Source organism: Dreissena polymorpha, chromosome 2, assembly GCF_020536995.1.
Source record: "Dreissena polymorpha isolate Duluth1 chromosome 2, UMN_Dpol_1.0, whole genome shotgun sequence".
NCBI lineage: Eukaryota > Metazoa > Mollusca > Bivalvia > Myida > Dreissenidae > Dreissena > Dreissena polymorpha.
Window position 1 is genome coordinate 45,560,197 of NC_068356.1, and position 18,129 is coordinate 45,578,325.

The window sequence follows — 18,129 nt, forward strand, 5'->3', positions numbered from 1 at the left end:
AGCGGTTCAGAACAACACTTTGTTGTCAAATAATGACTACATACGGTGTCGTCTAACCATCCTGACATTAAATCTGTAAACCCAGAAAAAGACATTGTCGCCCCGATATTAAACGATTTGATTGCATCGATGGCTTAAAACGTTAGAAAACACGATGGGAAACGGATGAGACAGTGAAATAAGTGTTCATTTACTTAGCTTACTAGTTGGCTTGTGTTTTCTTGTCAAGAAAAATGAAGAAATAGTATTAGTCATGAGTTTTAATGTGAAGTTGGGTTTGCATCATAATTCAGAATGGAAAACCTAATACAGTAACTGTTTAAGAACTACATATATTAATTATAATTGCTGCAAATGTTTCTGTAAAGTCAGTTATGCACCCTTCAATATCCAAGAACACGGGTAGTACAGTACTACCTGTATTTTTGGATATGGTAGTACAGGTACTAATTGATTTTAAGCGTTACTTATTTTCTTTCTGTCAGTGGCAGTACCGTTACTAATTTCACAAATCCTTATCTGGAGCTCTGGCTATTGTCAATTGATCCTCTTGTTTGTGTTTGGTAATGTTTATATTTATCCCCCAATTGCACAGTAGCAGTCAAAAGATATTTTGTTCATATTTTGTTCATCTTCACAAAGGCAGGGTCATGTATATTACCATAGTTAAAGAGTTCAAATGTTCATAATGGTTATGTTTAATTTGAAAAAGGTCCATCTTTTAGAAACCAAGTAGTCTTGTCCAACGCATATTTTAGTACAAACTATGCTTGTCTTAAATGATATTGTCATCACCAGAGAGCATAATTTGGTACTTAGTATTTCAATCGCTATATTGCAGTTAAACACTCCAATTGCAAGCGAAATGACTACTTGTGTAATATATATTACACAGATCTTCTAACGATTATTTTGTTATTTTACTCTTGTTTGTGCATTTTATTTATAGTCTCAGTTGTGTACCACTATAAGCCTCCATATATACCCTCCTGTTAATTGTTCAGCAAGGTGTGTTTATTTGCTGGCAATACTTAAACTGCATTTTAAACTGGTGTGTGATGTTATTTGGCAGCCATATTATTTTCTGTGTAAACTATTCACTGGTTGACTTCCGGATTCATCAAACCTTGAACCTCCCCCAGTCTATACTGGGGAACATATTGTTTTTGCCCTGTCTGTTGGTGCAAAAGTATATTTATGCATTATATGTCATACCTTTTAAACGAAAATTTTGCCCAAAACATTATAGAATAATTTCTGTAAAGCAAGCATTCAAATACTGTTAAAGCATGTTGGATGTTTTAAGTAAGTTAGCTTATTCCATTAAATTTTCAAGGTAAGTATTATTATGAAAATTTAAAATTTCATAAATCATTCCTAAAAAGTTATTTCACATCAAAATCCCCCCCCCCCCCGACGAGGTGCTGTAAATCTTGGGAGCATATTAAGGTTTGCCACTGGTACAGAGGAGGAACCTGCCTTGAGCTTTGCTCTTCAGCCTTCCATTCAATTTATGGAAAGTGCTAATTTCCTGCCCACTGCAAATACCTGCATAAACAGAATGAATTTATCATTGCCAGATGAAAGTAATCCACTACCACTGCAAGAGGAACTGTTCAATTTGTTTGATCTAGCATTTTGTAACACATTCTTTGATTTAGAATAAAAAATGACATTCACATATAATTATACCCCCATTACCATTGGTAATAGAGGCTATATAGGAGTCACTCTGTCGGTCAGTCGGGCTGTCACAAAATTTCATCCAATCTTCACCAAACTTGGTCACAAGTTGTATCTAGATGATGTCTAGGTCAAGTTTGAATATGGGTCATGCCAGGTCAAAAACTAGGTCACGGGTCACTTACTGCGTTTTAAACCGAAAGTTTGTCCGGACCATAACCATGTCATTTATCATTAGATTTCAAAATCACTTGGTACATTTGTTCACCATCATAGGACGGTGTGTCATGCAATAGAAGGACGTCGATGTCTCCAAGGTCAAGGTTACACTTTGAATTCAAAGGTCAAGTCGGTCGGTCTGTCTGTCCCAAAAATTTCATCTGATCTTCACCAAACTTGGTCAGAAGTTGTATCTAGATGTTGTCAAGGTCAAGTTTGAATATGGGTCATGCCGGGTCAAAAACTAGGTCACAGGTCACTAACTGCGTTTTAAACTGAAAGTTTGTCTGGACCATAAGTTCATAACCATATCATTTATCATTAGATTTTAAAATGACTTGGTACATTTGTTCACCATAAGTGGACAGTGTGTCATGCAAAAGAATTAAGTCGATATCTCCGATGTCAAGGTCACTCTTGGAGTTCAAAATTCAAAAAAGGCCATAAATGAGCTTGTCCATGCCATAACTATGTCATTCATTGTAAGATTTGAAAATGACTCCCTACATTAATTTTGTTCACAGTCATTGGACGGCATGTCATGCAAAAGAATTCAAGAGTTCAAAGGTCAAAATGGCCATAAAAGACAATGGCATAATCATTCTTCCAAATCGCCATAAATTAGCTTCTCTTGTTTTGTGAAGACAGCGTGCAAAATATTCAATGTCACTGCAGCATTTTGGGGTATATGTCACGTCTGTGACAAAGCTCTAGTTGTGTATATGTATGTAGTAAAAAATGTTTTGAATGTAGTATGTGAGTTATATTGGTGTAATCAACATTTACTTTGTGAACCCTCAAGAGGCCAACCTTTTTTTGCAATCTTGAAACTTGGTCAGCACATTTGTCCCCATAACATTATTACCTCTCCTGAGCACTATAGCCCCTATGTAGAGCTTATGTGATAGTCCTTTGTTTTTTGTGCATATAGTCCTTTTTTTTTGTGCATCGTCAATATATGCCATGTGAACGCTAGAGTCTACATTTTTGTCCGATCTAAATGAAACTTGGTCAGATAATTAGTCCCAATGATATCTGGACTCGGTTTGAAATTGGGTCAATAAGATGTCAAACACTAGGTCAAAAAAGAAAAACCATGTGAACACTAGAGGTCAAATTTGATGCCTAATCTTCATGTAATTTTGTAATAATGTTTTTTTTAATGATAGGTTCATTGTTGGTTGAGCATGAAAATAAGCCTTTTTTCCATGAACATTTACAAATTTTACTGTATTGTAGTGTACACAATGTGTAAAGTATATCAATTCTTTGAATTTGCTTATTAGCATGTTGTTAATTATGTCTTATTTACATGCAATACATTTTGCTTGTTTACATTGTAAATGTGATGTTCATTTAAGTGTTGTCTGGGCTTGTTTCCTTCTTTTGCAGCAGCAAAGTATATTGACCCTTTTACCCAAGAAAAACTATGCTGTTTACCTTCAAATTTACTTTTAAAAACCATATTATCTCCTCAGTGGTAACTTTTCCTCATATTTAACATTTTGACCATTTCCCCAAATCAAAATCATAAAAATGACGTGTAATTTGGTTTTGTTCCTAATGGTATGTAACCCCATGTTTTTGTCATATTTTTGTGATATCTTTTTCATTGTTTAAAAGTTTTTTTTCACAAATTGTTACTTATGAGCTATTGTGACCTGTCTTTGTTGGTCGTCCTGTATCTTGTGTCAACCTATTTACTTAAACGACATCTCCTCCTTACCAGCTGGTCCAATATTAATTAAACTTGGCAAGAATGTTCCTTGCATGAAGCTCTTTTAAAGTTTTTCAAACAAAAGCATTCCATGAATAACTCTGGCTCTTGTTGCCATGGCAAGCGAAAGGAAAAACTTTTAAAAATCTCATCTGTTTTACCCCCACTACCATTGGTGGGGGGGGGGGGGCTATATAGGAATCACTTTGTCTGTCTGTCCCAAAACTTTGTCCGGACCATAACTTTGTCATTAATCGTAATATTTTAAAATGACTTGGTTAATTTGTGCACCATTATGGGACGGTGCATCATGCAAAAGAAGTATGTCAATATCTCTAAGTTCACGGACACACTTTGAGTTGGAAGGTCAATATGCCCATAGACGAGTTTTTCTGGGCCATAACTATGTCATTTGTTGTGAGATTTTTAAATCATCTGGCAGGTTTGTTCACCATCATTACACGGTGTGTGATGCGAAAAAATTCTGTCCATATCACCAAGGTCAAGGTCACATTTTCAGTTCAAAGGTCATATATGGCCATAAACTGACCTTGTCTGGGCCATAACTATGTCATTCCTTGTGAGATTTGTGAATGACTCAGTGCATTTGTTCACCATCATTGAACAGTATGTCAGGTGAAAGACCAACACCGATATCTCCAAGGTCAAGGTCACACTTGCATGATAATAAATTATTCTTTAAAATAAAATAAAATTAGTTTCTCTTACTTTGTGAAAACAACGGGTTAAATATTCTGTGTCAATGTGGCATGTAGGGGAATTAGTTAGTTCTTCTTGTCTGAGTTATTGTCCTTTAAAGATTCCTATGTTATTACATGTTGTTAAGCGCAAGTTCTCTGAGCCTTACACATGTTCCATTTTTCAGCCACTGTTGTAGGTGTATTGCCAAAATTAGAGACAAAGCACATTCAGGGAGCATAACCTTTGTGGTCTGTGACAGCGACTTGTACTTGTAATTGCTTAGCATGAATGGCAATCTTTTGAGACAAGACCATATGGTGCAGGTAAAGACGTAATTAATGAGCTAAAGGTATAGTTCTAGCAATAACATGTTGCCCGTGTCCGTTTGAATGACTTCATGTGATATTTCTTTTGTACAACTTTGTGAAAGTATGCACACGAGCTGCTAAACTAAATGTTTAGTTATTTGAGGTTAGTCTGTGTTACTTCATTTAGAAGCAAAATGAAAATGCCCAAGGAAATTATAGACAGCTAGCATGAGATATGTAATTATCCCCCGCCAGAGGCGGAGGGATATTGTTTTGGCGTTGTCTATCCGTCCGTCCGGAACACTTGTGTCCGGAGCAATATCTTGGAAGTGCTTTGGCGGATTTCATTAAAACTTGGTATGAGTATATATATGGATAAGACGATGATGCACGCCAAATGGCATTGTACACCATCTGTTAATAACGGAGTTATAGCCCTTTGTATCTTGAAAAAATGCTTTTTACTATAGGCACTTTTGTGTCCGGAGCCATATCTTGGAAGTGCTTTGGCGGATTTCATTGAAACTTGGTATGAGTATATATATGGATAAGACGATGATGCACGCCAAATGGCATTGCACAACATCTGTTAATAACGGAGTTATAGCCCTTTGTATCTTGAAAAAATGCTTTTTACTATAGGCACTTTTGTGTCCGGAGCCATCTCTTGGAAGTGCTTTGGTGGATTTCATTGAAACTTGGTATGAGTATATATATGGATAAGACGATGATGCACGCCAAATGGCATTGTACAACATCTGTTAATAATGGAGTAATGGCCCTTTGTATAGTAGTACGTCATCCGTCCGATTTGCACCCATCCTTGAACAAAATATATGTTGCGGGGGATATCAATTCTACGAATTTGCTTGTTCTTCTTGAATCTTGCTCGATTCCTGTATGTACAGTGGGAATAGTTTGTGCAGGTATGTTTGATTATGCTGTTTTCTTCATGTTCATACTGTGTGTTTGTATGTGAACACAGTACATGCTATGTAAGTAGTTCTATGTGTTATTGTTATGTTCTTGTAACTAGATATGAAAACAAAATGATAAGCTGCATGAAACTTTTATTTACAAATTCAAAATAATCTCAATTGACCAACTGTAAATACATAATAGAGTGATTGAAATAATGTATCATATTTCTTTATTTTTTATTGCATTAGTGTAGGTTTTTTGCTAAATTATTTATATACAGCAACTTTTCTTGAGCCAGTAAATATCATTGGGGATTATTTCTTAGTAATTTTATATTTAGTTTTATTTTTTCAAATAAATATAGAGATAGGAGATAACTTTGTTAACAATGGAGCCAAAGATTTTTAAATGAAAGTGCTTTATTACTGTTTTGATTCCTATATTTTAGTTGTTTTCCGTGTATGTTTTGTTTTATTTAAGAAAATTTGTTTTATTTGTAATTGAAAGTAAATAAAATAACCTGAGCAAAGTATGCTCATGAAACGCTTGTGTTGTTGCCTTAATTATGTCCAGCGTGTATGTAAACGTATTAGCTTCTGTCCACTCTAGATCTCAATGACACACTTTTGCCTCCATGGAACTTTCCTGGAACATATATCCCAATATCTCGGCTGAGTGTAAAACTTGGTCATGGGGGTCATAAACTAGGTCATTAGCTCAAATTGACTGGGTTATGTGGACGGGCTTGTTAACACTCTTGTACTCAACCTTGTTCCAAGCAAAGCTCATTTCAAATCCCTGCCATCATAAGCTATTTAACTTATGACAGCAGAATGGTTACTTTATCAACCGACATGTTAGTAATGTTTACTGTTTTGAGGAGTAATAAGTACATTAACTTATTATCCCCCGCCAGAGGCGGAGGGATATTGTTTTGGCGTTGTCCGTCCATCCTTCCTTCCGGCTGTCCGTCCGCCACTTTTGTGTCCAGAGCCATATCTTGGAAGTGCTTTGTTGGATTTCATTGAAACTTGGTATGAGTATATATATGGATAAGTGGATGATGCACGCCAAATGGCATTATACACCATCTGTTAATAACGGAGTTATGGCCCTTTGTATCTTGAAAAAATGCTTTTTACTATAGGCACTTTTGTGTCCGGAGCCATATCTTGGAAGTGCTTTGGTGGATTTCATTGTAACTTGGTATGAGTATATATATGGATAAGAGGATGATGCACGCCAAATGGCATTGTACACCATCTGTTAATAACGGAGTAATGCCCCTTGGTATCTTGAAAAAATGCTTTTTACTATAAGCTTAGAGCTTTATCTCCATTAACACATGAGCCAGAGCCATGAAACTTGCCATAGTTGTTATCCCCCGCCAAAGGTGGAGGGATATTGTTTTGGCGTTGTCCGTCCATCCATCCGTCCGTCCGGCACTTGTGTGTTCAGAGCCATATCTTGGAAGTGCTTTGACGGATTTCTTTGAAACTTGGTATGAGTATATATATAAATAAGAGGATGATGCAAGCCAAATGGCATTGTACACCATCTGTTAATAACAGAGTTATGGCCCTTTGTATCTTGAAAAAAGCTTTTTTCTGTGACAAAGCTCTTATTTGGCGGGGGATATCAATTCAACGAATTTGCTTGTTGCACTAAGAAGCAGCTGAACTCCGTTATATGATTGAAATGGTGTTGACAAAAATAACACCGTATTTCCTCATTCACATCAACCCTCTTGACCTACAGTAGTTCATAAACGAGGAAATGAATGTAACAAACCATAAATATGATTATTTTTGTTATGCTTGTTAGTCATCAAATGGTGCAACCTTGAGGTATACATTAGTGGCGAAAAGTAGGTCACATACATTGAAGTGTGCTGGGTAAATGTCAGTTCCGACGGACGAACAGGCATGTCTCTGGGGCGGAACAATTGAAACAATTGACTAGCGTAATATTCCGTATTATCACGTGGTCAGTTTAATGAAAACTAGCCAATAAAAACGCTTAAAGGTATATTACACATGTTTATTATAAAACTATTCGTAATGGCTGTATAATATGGGGAAGCAAGGTATAGCATGTGATAAAAATAATGTGCAGGCGGAGTATGCTGAATTTGCACCTCCGTCATCATAAAATTGCTCATTCTCAATTAATATTGAAAATGAAAATGTTACGTTGATAGCGCAAATGAAGGAAGTGCATTTGTATCTTGGAAGTATAGATTTTAATACACTATAATAACCATAATTAAGTACACAATATTATAAAAATTAATACTTGCGTTTTAGTAGATTTAATTAAGTCAATTTACATATCGGGGACTAAATAAATTGCTTTGATAATTGAAACGTATGTTGGTATAGATGTCACGAAAACACTTTCTGCAAAGGTTAAACGTCTATGAACAGGCCCCTTAAACTTCGCTTGGAAATCATAAAGCAGCTTGTAAAAATCGAGCAATCAATTGTGTTGTCATTCACTTAATATCTGTTTAGCTGTCAAAAAGATGTCTATGCCGTGATTGTTTGACCTCCAGTTTTGAGGACATAGCTCGTGGAGCCGTCGCATCCGGTTTTCTTCAACACTAATTTGAAGAGATGATAATACTGGCCTGTTGTCCAGGGACTCCATATCCTCATCAGACGAAGATTCTGTACGAGTGTTTGGAAGAATATCATCAACATGTGCTGATGGGTTGTCCATCATACCGGCCGTGTAAAGCCGCATTGGTGTTGAGTTCACTGTTCGTATTCGATGGTGATTCCATGCACCTTGCCAGGTGTTTAACCTTTCATTTATCTTTGAAATAAATACGTAATGAAGTGCAAACAAGTCTATTTCATTTAAAATGTCAAGCCGGCCATTGTCCTCTAAAAAGTAAAATAAGTCATAAAAATAACTCAAGACTCCGTCATACACGTCCCTCCACAATCGTTCAATACGTTGATTGTGTGTACTTTTACCAGTGAGCATACTTCCACGTCCTGTCCCGCGAGCATTTATCATGAAGTCGGCAACCTTCATATTTTCACGGCCTTGATCTGATCTGACCCGGTCAGGAACTCCAAATTTCGAAACACCATCTCTGAAGCAATGCAAAACCGTCTCCGCTTTGTTGTTGTCCGTGCATCTAAGATATGTAACTAAACGACTGAAACCATCAATGCCGCCTATTATAACAAAATGCCATCGAATTAATTTATGGTTGCTGTCAATGTGCCATAAACAATTTGGAGCTGAAACGTTGTAAATGCGACGTCGTAATCGCCTTCTTTTTCGTGCACGAATTCCATCTTCGTCTAGGTGTTTCAGACACTGACGAAGCCTGAAACGTTGAACCTGTATAAGAAATAATACTTTATGTTGGTTTTATGCAAAAATGAATATGCTTTAATTTACTTCTACATTTAGCCAAGTGCCTTATAAACAATAGAATTTTCTATGAAAAAAATCTAACAAAATTCTTATTTTTAATAGATTAAAGCGATAGCCGTTTCAGGTATGATTGTTTGGCACAAATCAAACTGTACTCTAAAACTAGTCTTAACAATTTAGTTAGTTTTCAATTGTTTGACAATACTTTATTGGAATCTGCACGGACAAATGTATCTGTTTATTTATAGACTGTCTACTAAAATCAATCAACAATGTACCGTATACGCCTTCAATTATAAAAAGATCTAGTTATGCATAGTAAAATCATGGTACCTTAATTCCTTTTTGAAGTAAAACTTTTCGCAGCATTTCTTCTCCACACCTAGGAAATTCAGTGATGGTCGTGGCAACAACAATGTTTAGTTCTTCTTCATCAATTTCTGTAAATGCGAGCTTTGACAAGCCAAATTGACCCATCTTCCGGAATAAGGTACTTTCAGAAACCCCAAGTGCAATACTAGTGTCCTTCACTGAATATCCGGCTTCGAACAATGTTTCAATCATGATACTTGAAATTTCAAAACGTATATTCCGACACCGTGTACTATCATTATTATGTGCCCACGGATTACTCCAGTAACAAACACATTCAACACGCAATTTCATGATAGTTGTTTTGTCATTTACACCCAAGCAATTAAAGTCGTACACAGAGCTCTAGATAAGGATTTAGTCTAAAGGGTATTTTACCCCCTGAAATTATTGTTAAAGGGTATTTTACTCCTTTGTTTCAGCCATAAAGGGTATTTCGGAATTTTGAGGTGTATTTTCCATTTCCATAGAAAACTGACATAGTACATAGCGTGTTTAATCTAGAATTATTATTATTTGTTAATTAATAAATTCAAACAGAATAAATTATCAATGATGATATGAACAGACTTTCTTTAAAATGTGCAACTTACATGTGTTGTATCTCTGCCTTGATTGGGTCTTTCTTGCATATAGTATTCATGTAGTACACCACGAACGCCATTTCGCAATTAAACTAAGTTATGGCACTGATTGTGCAATGAAAAATAAAGTCACACTATATGTGGTCTATGCAAGTTAACAATAAACGTCTTCAGCAATGAGATCGCTTAAAATTATTTTAAAAAAAATCTAGAAGCATCATAAGATTTATGGCATATTGTAATATACAATTACTTCCTGCAGGAGCCGCTGTTCGATTGAAACGTCCCTTTTTCGAACCTAGAACACAATGAGCCGCCATTTTTATTTCACTATTCTTTTGATTGACTTACTTTTGATTCAATAGTAAACTTACACTAAACCCTTAACAGGATTATTTGTTAAACCGGCTACGCACTTTAATTGATCAAAATTGCGTACCGAGATTTGTATTGCGTAATGTTACGCACTGTGCCGATTTTTAAAGCGTTTTTTTTATTTTTCAATGCGTAAATACGCAGATACGCATCTTATCTAGAGCTCTGGTCGTACAGTGACATAAGTGATATGATGTCCGGTGTTATCTTCTCCTGTCTGAAGCGCCGTATCACTCCTTCTTCCACTCCAAGTCGCTCAAGTATCAAATCCATATCCATTGTTGTAAAATGATGCAGAACAAATTGTCTTCCGTGTGTAATAAAAGCTTCGTATATAAAATGTTATCGTTAATGATTTTTAACGTATTTTTCAAATTTTATCTGCATAAAAAGACGATATGTGTTTATATAATTACGATTTATGTTTATATAAAGGTCTTTTGCCTTTATATAAAGAAGTAATGCCTTTATATTATGGAAGTTTATTATATCTTTATATATTAATGCTTTATCTGTGTATATTCAAATTATGTATTTATATATTGTGATTATGCATATATATAAAGGTTACAGGCATTCATATAAAGATCTTTTGCCTTCATATAAAGAAGGAATGCCTTTATATAATGGAAGATTATTATATTTTTATATATTAATGCTTTATCTGTATATATTCAAATTATGTATTTATATATTGTGATTATGCATATATATAATGGTTTCAGGCATTCATATAAAGATATTTTGCCTTCATATAAAGAAGAAATACCTTTATATAATGGAAGATTATCTGTGTATAATACATTAATATCTGTATAATTTTACATTTTATCTATATATAAGAAAATTATATCTTTATATATTAAAGTTTTATCTGTATATATTCAAATTATGTATTTATATATTGTGATTATGCATATATATAATGGTTACAGGCATTCATGCAGAGTCAGATTGACGTAATATCACAAGTTTTGGTATTATAAGACAGTCAAGGCGTTCCATATTCAAACCTTTAACAAAAATCAAACCTGGCAGTGCTTATAACTTATAAGGCATTCTTTGGCAGTATTATAACAACATAACTTAGCATCCCTTATATTTTTTTTAATAAACTGAATATACTTATGTCTTTATGTCCACGAAAACTGGCTAAATTGATTATTAAAGCGTTACTTATGCATAGTTCTGAACGAGTATATCATCGACATAAATTCCTTTACAATTTTTGTTTCATATTCATATTCGTAATATATTATTCACACGTATCAGTGTATGTGGAGCTATTGTATATAATTTGAAATATTCTGTTTTGTGATTTATAGGTTCATCGGGTCGGATGCAAAACACATTTATATATATATTAACATGATGTTTTGTTATATTGCACATGTTACTATAAGAAACAATTTACTAACTTACTTACTTACAGTCAAAACTGACCTAGCGGTTAACTGTACGTTGATTATAAGCACCTATGTAATGGCTAAATGTGTATTGACACTTCCTGAATTTGTATTGACACTAAAGTCTTCCTGTAAAAATATGACCGGGAGCGGTTCTCGATAATATAAAATGAAATGTACTGTTCGGTGGTTCAGTTATATAGCAAATTCGGACATTTACCGGTAAGTTAGAGCGTATATCTTTGTAATAAGGAGGAATCAGTGTATAACGAACAATCGAATCGTAAACACGGTTAGTATCCATCATAGTGCAGGATCACGTGACTTTGCGAGGTTCCCCTTTTAACTTTAATGGTAGTACACACGACGGTAAGTGGTGCTTCATTCCGATTTATTTTTTAAAACACTTTTTCTTAATACTTTCAACTAGTGCATAAAAGACAGATTTTTATGCTGCTTATGGCAATGTTAAATACATCAGAATTACTGTATTGAATAAGCCTATGTTCTTGTTTAAAATTTGACTTGTACTACTAGCTTATGCTTTACGCAATGTGAAATTCTGTTACCGATATCAGACGTATTCAAGTATTTATTCTTATCCCTTAACATCGGCACAAACTGCAAGAAAATCTGTCTTTTATACACTAAAGATGTCTGAAAATGGATTTCAATAACTTAAGATATTTGCAAAAATAAAGTTCTTAACGGTGTGATAACATTCTGTCCAGCCCGCGTGTTAAAGGGATCTTTTCACGCTTTGGTAAATTGAAAAAATTGAAAAAAGTTGTTTCAGATTCGCACATTTTCGTTTTAGTTATGATATTTGTAAGGAAACAGTAATACTGAACATTTACCATGGTCTAATATAGCCATTATATGCATCTTTTGACGATTTTAAAACCTAAAAATTATAAAGCGTTGCAACGCGAAACGATTGAATAATTTGGAGAGTTCTGTTTTTGTCGTTAAATTTTGTGAAACTACGAAGATTGCTTATATAACGTATTAAATACGTCAAGTATGTGTACTCGGCGGAATAGCTCAGTAGGCTAAAGCGTTTTTACTTCAGGACTCTGGCAGGACTCCAGGGGTCACTGGTTCGAAACCTGCTCCGGGCAATGTTTTTTCCTTTTTTTAATTTTATTCTTGATTTTTTACTGGAGCTTTTACGATCCAATGTTTACAGTTATCAATATAAAGCATTTAATGAATAAGTTAAAAAATGCCAAAATCTGTGAAAAGGCCCCTTTAATCTCTGAAAATCCCGTTGATTCTGTACCCTGGTATCGTTACCATTTATTTTAATCAGGTGACACCCTAATGTTCTTTTTATTGTTGTACTTGTACATTTGTGTAACTGTATTCTTTTTACGGGATGACTATGTTCTCTTAAACTTCCTAGGTGAAATCCATCCGTGACAAATTTTCTTAAGTGTTGACAATTGTTGAACAGTTGTTCTTTTCTTTAAATGTAGTTTTGTATATGTGCAATAATTTAAAAATGCACAATCATTGCAATTGATAAAGAACATATACGAAGTTCAACATGGTCCGTTATATGTTTTCGTTTACTTATAGTACACGGTATCTCACTCTTTTATTTCAGAAGATGCTTTCCAAAATCCTACTGGTTTCTCTAGTGCTGTTTGGTAAGGCATTTTAAAAATAATACATTCCACTCAGTCGATTTGGAACGCGCGATTACATTGTAGAAGATGTTTCGAATGAATTTGAATGGTAAAGAAGTATTCTGATACATAAACTTATAAATATATAAATGGTTAATTTTTACTTAGCTTTTTTAAGGTGTTTGACTAACTCTCACTTTTCCTAGAATAGCTGTTTCATCAGAACTAAATCACATGCTTATGCTAGTAATTGAGGAATTCCCTACTTGAGTCTGAAGATGGGAGTTACCGTAGAAAAGATTTCATGACACACCTCGTCACAAGTGAGGCAGCGGGTCCAAGGATCCAACGCGCGATCCTCGGATCTATAGTCTAGCACTCTACCAACTGACCTAGCCGGCCCGTTTAGATAAATGAGCCGCGTTCTGAGACAACTGGGCTTAATGCATGTGCTGCAAGGGTCGTCCCAGATTAGCATGTGCAGTCCGCACAGGCTAATCAGGGACGACACTTTCCGATTGTATGGTATTTTTAGTTTCAAGGAAGTCCCTCATTACCGAAAATCAAGTTTAGGCGGAAAGTGTCGTCCCTGATTAGCCTGTGCAAACTGCACAGGCTAATCTTGGATGGCACTTTAAGCACATGCATTAAGCCCAATTTTCTCGGAACAAGGCTTAAATAGTAATTTTAATAGTAAGTTGCATGGCTAATGAAAGTTTCCCAGGACGATGGTACTCAGTACGCTCAACGTGCTGGGAAAAACGTTTTGGGCTATATAGATTGAGTACTTGGTTCGTACTATAGTAACGTTCTTTTCTACAAAAAATGTTAACTGATGTACCTGTCTTAGACATTGCCTTGCCCTGGTGATTTTGTTCGGAAAGACTTCAATTGGCAAATTAAATCGCATATAAGACATATCTTAACGTATGAAGCAATTGAAGAAAATCCTCTTTTTCAGTGTTCTACTTTTGGAGCGCAGGCGGTAAGTACCTCTTACCATTATCATTAAATAAACAACTGCAAACTTTGTTGTAAGATGTATAGCATATTTGTTGTTCATGTCAGTGTGACCCCCCCCCCAACGTTCTCACAGAGCTGCGACTTTACGACGATCATCCCGATCTAGCCACGATCTTGGTACAACCAAACTGCATCGTTTGAATGCAACCTAAATACAACGTTGCAGCAACGTTTGGGTGCCCACTGGGATGTTGTGTTTTAATTTAAAGAATACGCCTGGTGGTACTTAAAGGCAGATTGAATATTCATTTTGTAAGAACATGCATTAATTGTCATTACTTGCTTTGAACGTTTGCCGTAATGGCTCTTTTACGTAAAGTTATTGGCGTCGCACTGATGTGCGGCGACTAGTATGTAATACGTTTTTTTCGCTTATGGGAGGAGAAGTTATTTTACGGATCAATGTTTATATTTTTGTTATCAGAATATCTTGCATAGTGGTGATTTTTTGTGTTAATTAGTGTAGATAAGTAATGCATTTGTGCCTTTTACATTTACTGCAACGTTTATTGCCAATAATGCACAGCTAATTCTTTTAATTAATAACTGATCACAGGGACTTGGCAATAATAAAAGATCACAGGGACTGGGCAAATACGCGAACCGGTGAAACTTTCTGGTTTTGTATAAACCAAAACTTTTTTTGTTCCACTATCCTAGCAACCACCTAGTTACTAATAAAGGCGCTAAAGAGCGTGAAGCGCGACACGTATTAATAATTGTAATAATGAGTCTTGATAAAGGAAGCAGCCGCTTATCAATGAGGTGCATCATCACAGCACCCCAGTCTCATTACTATCAAGTCCTCCTACAGTTTTTTTTAAGAACCACATATAGAAGGCCGCAGGCCTGACCCGTATCTTGCCATTGGTATGGACCCTTTGGTATGGACCTTTAACCCCGCTCACTATCCAGCGTTTAAACTTCCGGGTTTACATTTAAACCGACTATTAATAGCTTATTAATATCTTAGTTAGAAGGTGATTTTCAAGCGGTTCCGTAGTGTAGTGGTTACACGCTCGCTCCACATGTGAGAGGCCCAAGGTTCGATCCCCAGTAGAATCAAATTATTTTATTTGTGTTCTATGTTAACTTCTTGTTTTGATGTAGACATTTTAATTAAAATATATATGCTGTTTTATTGTAACCATTTTTTGTTTTTATTATGCCCATGAAATATATGTTTGAGAGGGTGGTGGGTTCTTAAACACATTAAAACTTTTACAGTGTTTTCATATCAATGTACTCAACCCCTATCGTAAATGAGCAACGTAAGAATAAGTTCAGAATCACCTCCCCTTGAAGTTGAGAAAAATATGAAATTACGCTTACAAGGTGAAGCAGATTTTTTAAAACCTACACAGTTTTGTTCCATTAATGAAAACTGCACACGGATGCCAGTAAAAAAGGAAACCAATGTAAATAAAATGAACTATGAAATATTTGGGGGTTACAACACAAAATCATAGATAATGGTTATTTGGGGATTATAACACAACATCATAGATAATGGTTATTTGGGGGTTATAGCACAAAATCATAGATAATGGTTATACAAGTATCTTTTTCTATTTTGTTTAAAATAATCGGTCAATATATTAATATTTACAGTAGAAAACAAATCGTTCCATGTAACTTCATTGAGTGCCTTTTTCACTGAAATTCCCGACGCCCTTTGATGCTTTGCATCAATACTTATCTTGTAAATAACTCTGTAACTACTACTGATATTCACCCGCTCAGATAATGTTCAAGTAATCATATCTGGATCATTAAAGATAATCCGCTTTATATTATCAAAGCCAAAATATAGTCAAGCGCTTGTTATTTGTGTATCTTCAAAATTCACGCGCACTTGCACCATGTGTACGCTTTATACAATACTTATTAACGGTATTTAGACCATTTTGTTTACCCTGGTGTTGTTCAAATTTTCAAAAGCTTAGGATACACAACACATGAAACACTTATGATATGAAGATACTGATCTACTGTTTGTTCACCCACTAGGAAAACACAATATTTATCAAACGAAATCCTTTGCAAATCTTTAATATCTCCACAACGGGAGAAAAGGATTCGCCTTTGTGTTCTTTTACTTCCGAAACAATATCGAAAGATTGTCGAGCATTTATGATTAACCACATTTTACAGGAGAAACGACACAACCCACAACATTACCAACCACCACCAGCACCAGCACCAGCACCCCCCCCCGCCACCTCAAAGCGGTGTGATCGTGCGATCTCCACAAACATCTCGGGATTCTACCATCACACTACTGGTATTGCAAGTGATACTGGTGTTCGTCTTCGGCGCTTTGCCTTTATAAATCAACGAAATGTCGCCCGAGTTGAGTACTACAGCGCCTTGGCTGGATGTTAACATGCTTCATTGAAAAAAATAACACCATTTCGCCGTATTTTGTACTGTTGTAAATCGTCTTATGAAACGGTACATAATATATTTTACGAAATGTACGAAAACATAAAGTGACTTCTGTATAAAGTATGTGGCATTTCATTTGCTTTCTGTTGTTTATTTTTCCCTAGTTATTAAACAATTATTAATTTGTAAAATAATGGTTTAATCGTTTAAGTGGCATAATTATGAGCAGATACATCACTCAGTCTGATACACTACGTCATTAAACAATCGTACTTACGCATGTCCCTCTATGAATGGCGAGTTTACGGAGTTGTTCCTAATTATGCACATCAACCTATCCACATGCACCATTCCAACGGTGAGCGCGTAGTCGAATATTGCTTTTGTTGTTTGGTGAATCAGACACACGTATAATTCCCATACACATATTTTGAACGCTCTTTAAAAGGGTAAATGCCGAAGTATTAATTTGCCTGTAGTCAATCTATTGTCGATAAAATAAGGAAGATTGACAGTTTCACATAAACACGAATCACATCTAAATTGTGTGTTTGTTTTTTAAAATTTCAAACGATCTTTTTGTAGCTGTGCAGTACCTTGAAGAATGCCAACCCATCTTTTACTCCCATAAACGTTAACTATTTTCGTGTTAAATAACTGAAGTATATATTTTAAACGCTTTTCGCGTGTAAACGAAGTAATGGTTGCTGCGAATTTAGGTCACACATTCAAAGGTCCACACAATTCCATCTTTGTAACTTATTTATCACAATTTGAACAAAAATTCGGAGTGATTTTGAGATCGGTTTCCGACATCCGTGGACATTAAAAGACAACAACAAAGACTCCCTGAATTTTCAGCTGATGTTAGAAGCCCTGGGGCAAGTACACAGAAATATTGTACACAAGATTTCATTTAGGGAGATAAAAGAGGAGAGATAGAACTAAGCCTCTAAATGTCACAAAGGTTTAAGTCCATACATGCCATTGATAGCTACAGGTGATTAAATGCACGTTCATATGATAGATGCCAGTGTATGTTATGCATATAACACGCTTGACGTACGACTTGTACATATGTGAATGCAAAAAGAAACTATTGGCATTTCCTTAGATTTCAATGTTTGGTATTGATGTTGAACATTCAGACACATCTAATGATGGCATAAATTATGTGGTTGTAACTTAAATTAAATAAGATGTGTTTGTGAAACACTATGTCCCCATATATTTGACCTTTGACCGTGAAGGATGACCTTGATCTTTCACCACTCAAAATGTGCAGCTCCATGGGATACACATGCATGCCAAATATCAAGTTGCTATCTTCAATGTGCAAAAGTGTACATTAAATAAGCGATTTTGACCCATATATTTGACCTTTGACCTTGAAGGATGGCCTTGACC

General features: G+C 35.4%; 2 protein-coding genes across 4 annotated transcripts in view; one reads left to right on the top strand and one right to left on the bottom strand.

Annotated features, from left to right (window-relative positions):
* LOC127866894 (uncharacterized) overlaps window positions 1-16,857 on the top strand; it is a 31,091-nt gene extending 14,234 nt beyond the window's left edge. For all 3 annotated transcript variants that reach the window (XR_008043152.1, XM_052407746.1, XM_052407745.1), the window contains 3 exons: window positions 13,290-13,332; window positions 14,273-14,296; window positions 16,489-16,857. Coding sequence is in view for 2 of the 3 variants with exons in the window: in XM_052407746.1 (XP_052263706.1) it covers window positions 13,290-13,332; window positions 14,273-14,296; window positions 16,489-16,666 (245 nt within the window). In the remaining variant the exon portion in view is untranslated. The remainder of the gene's footprint in view (window positions 1-13,289; window positions 13,333-14,272; window positions 14,297-16,488) is intronic.
* On the bottom strand, window positions 7,577-9,646 carry LOC127866896 (uncharacterized). Its single transcript, XM_052407747.1, has 2 exons — window positions 9,277-9,646; window positions 7,577-8,907 (listed from the first exon to the last, which is right to left on the bottom strand). Exons 1-2 carry the CDS (start codon window positions 9,607-9,609, stop codon window positions 8,041-8,043), a joined length of 1,200 nt encoding a protein of 399 aa, XP_052263707.1. The 5' UTR covers window positions 9,610-9,646; the 3' UTR covers window positions 7,577-8,040.
* Window positions 16,858-18,129: the final 1,272 nt, after the last annotated feature.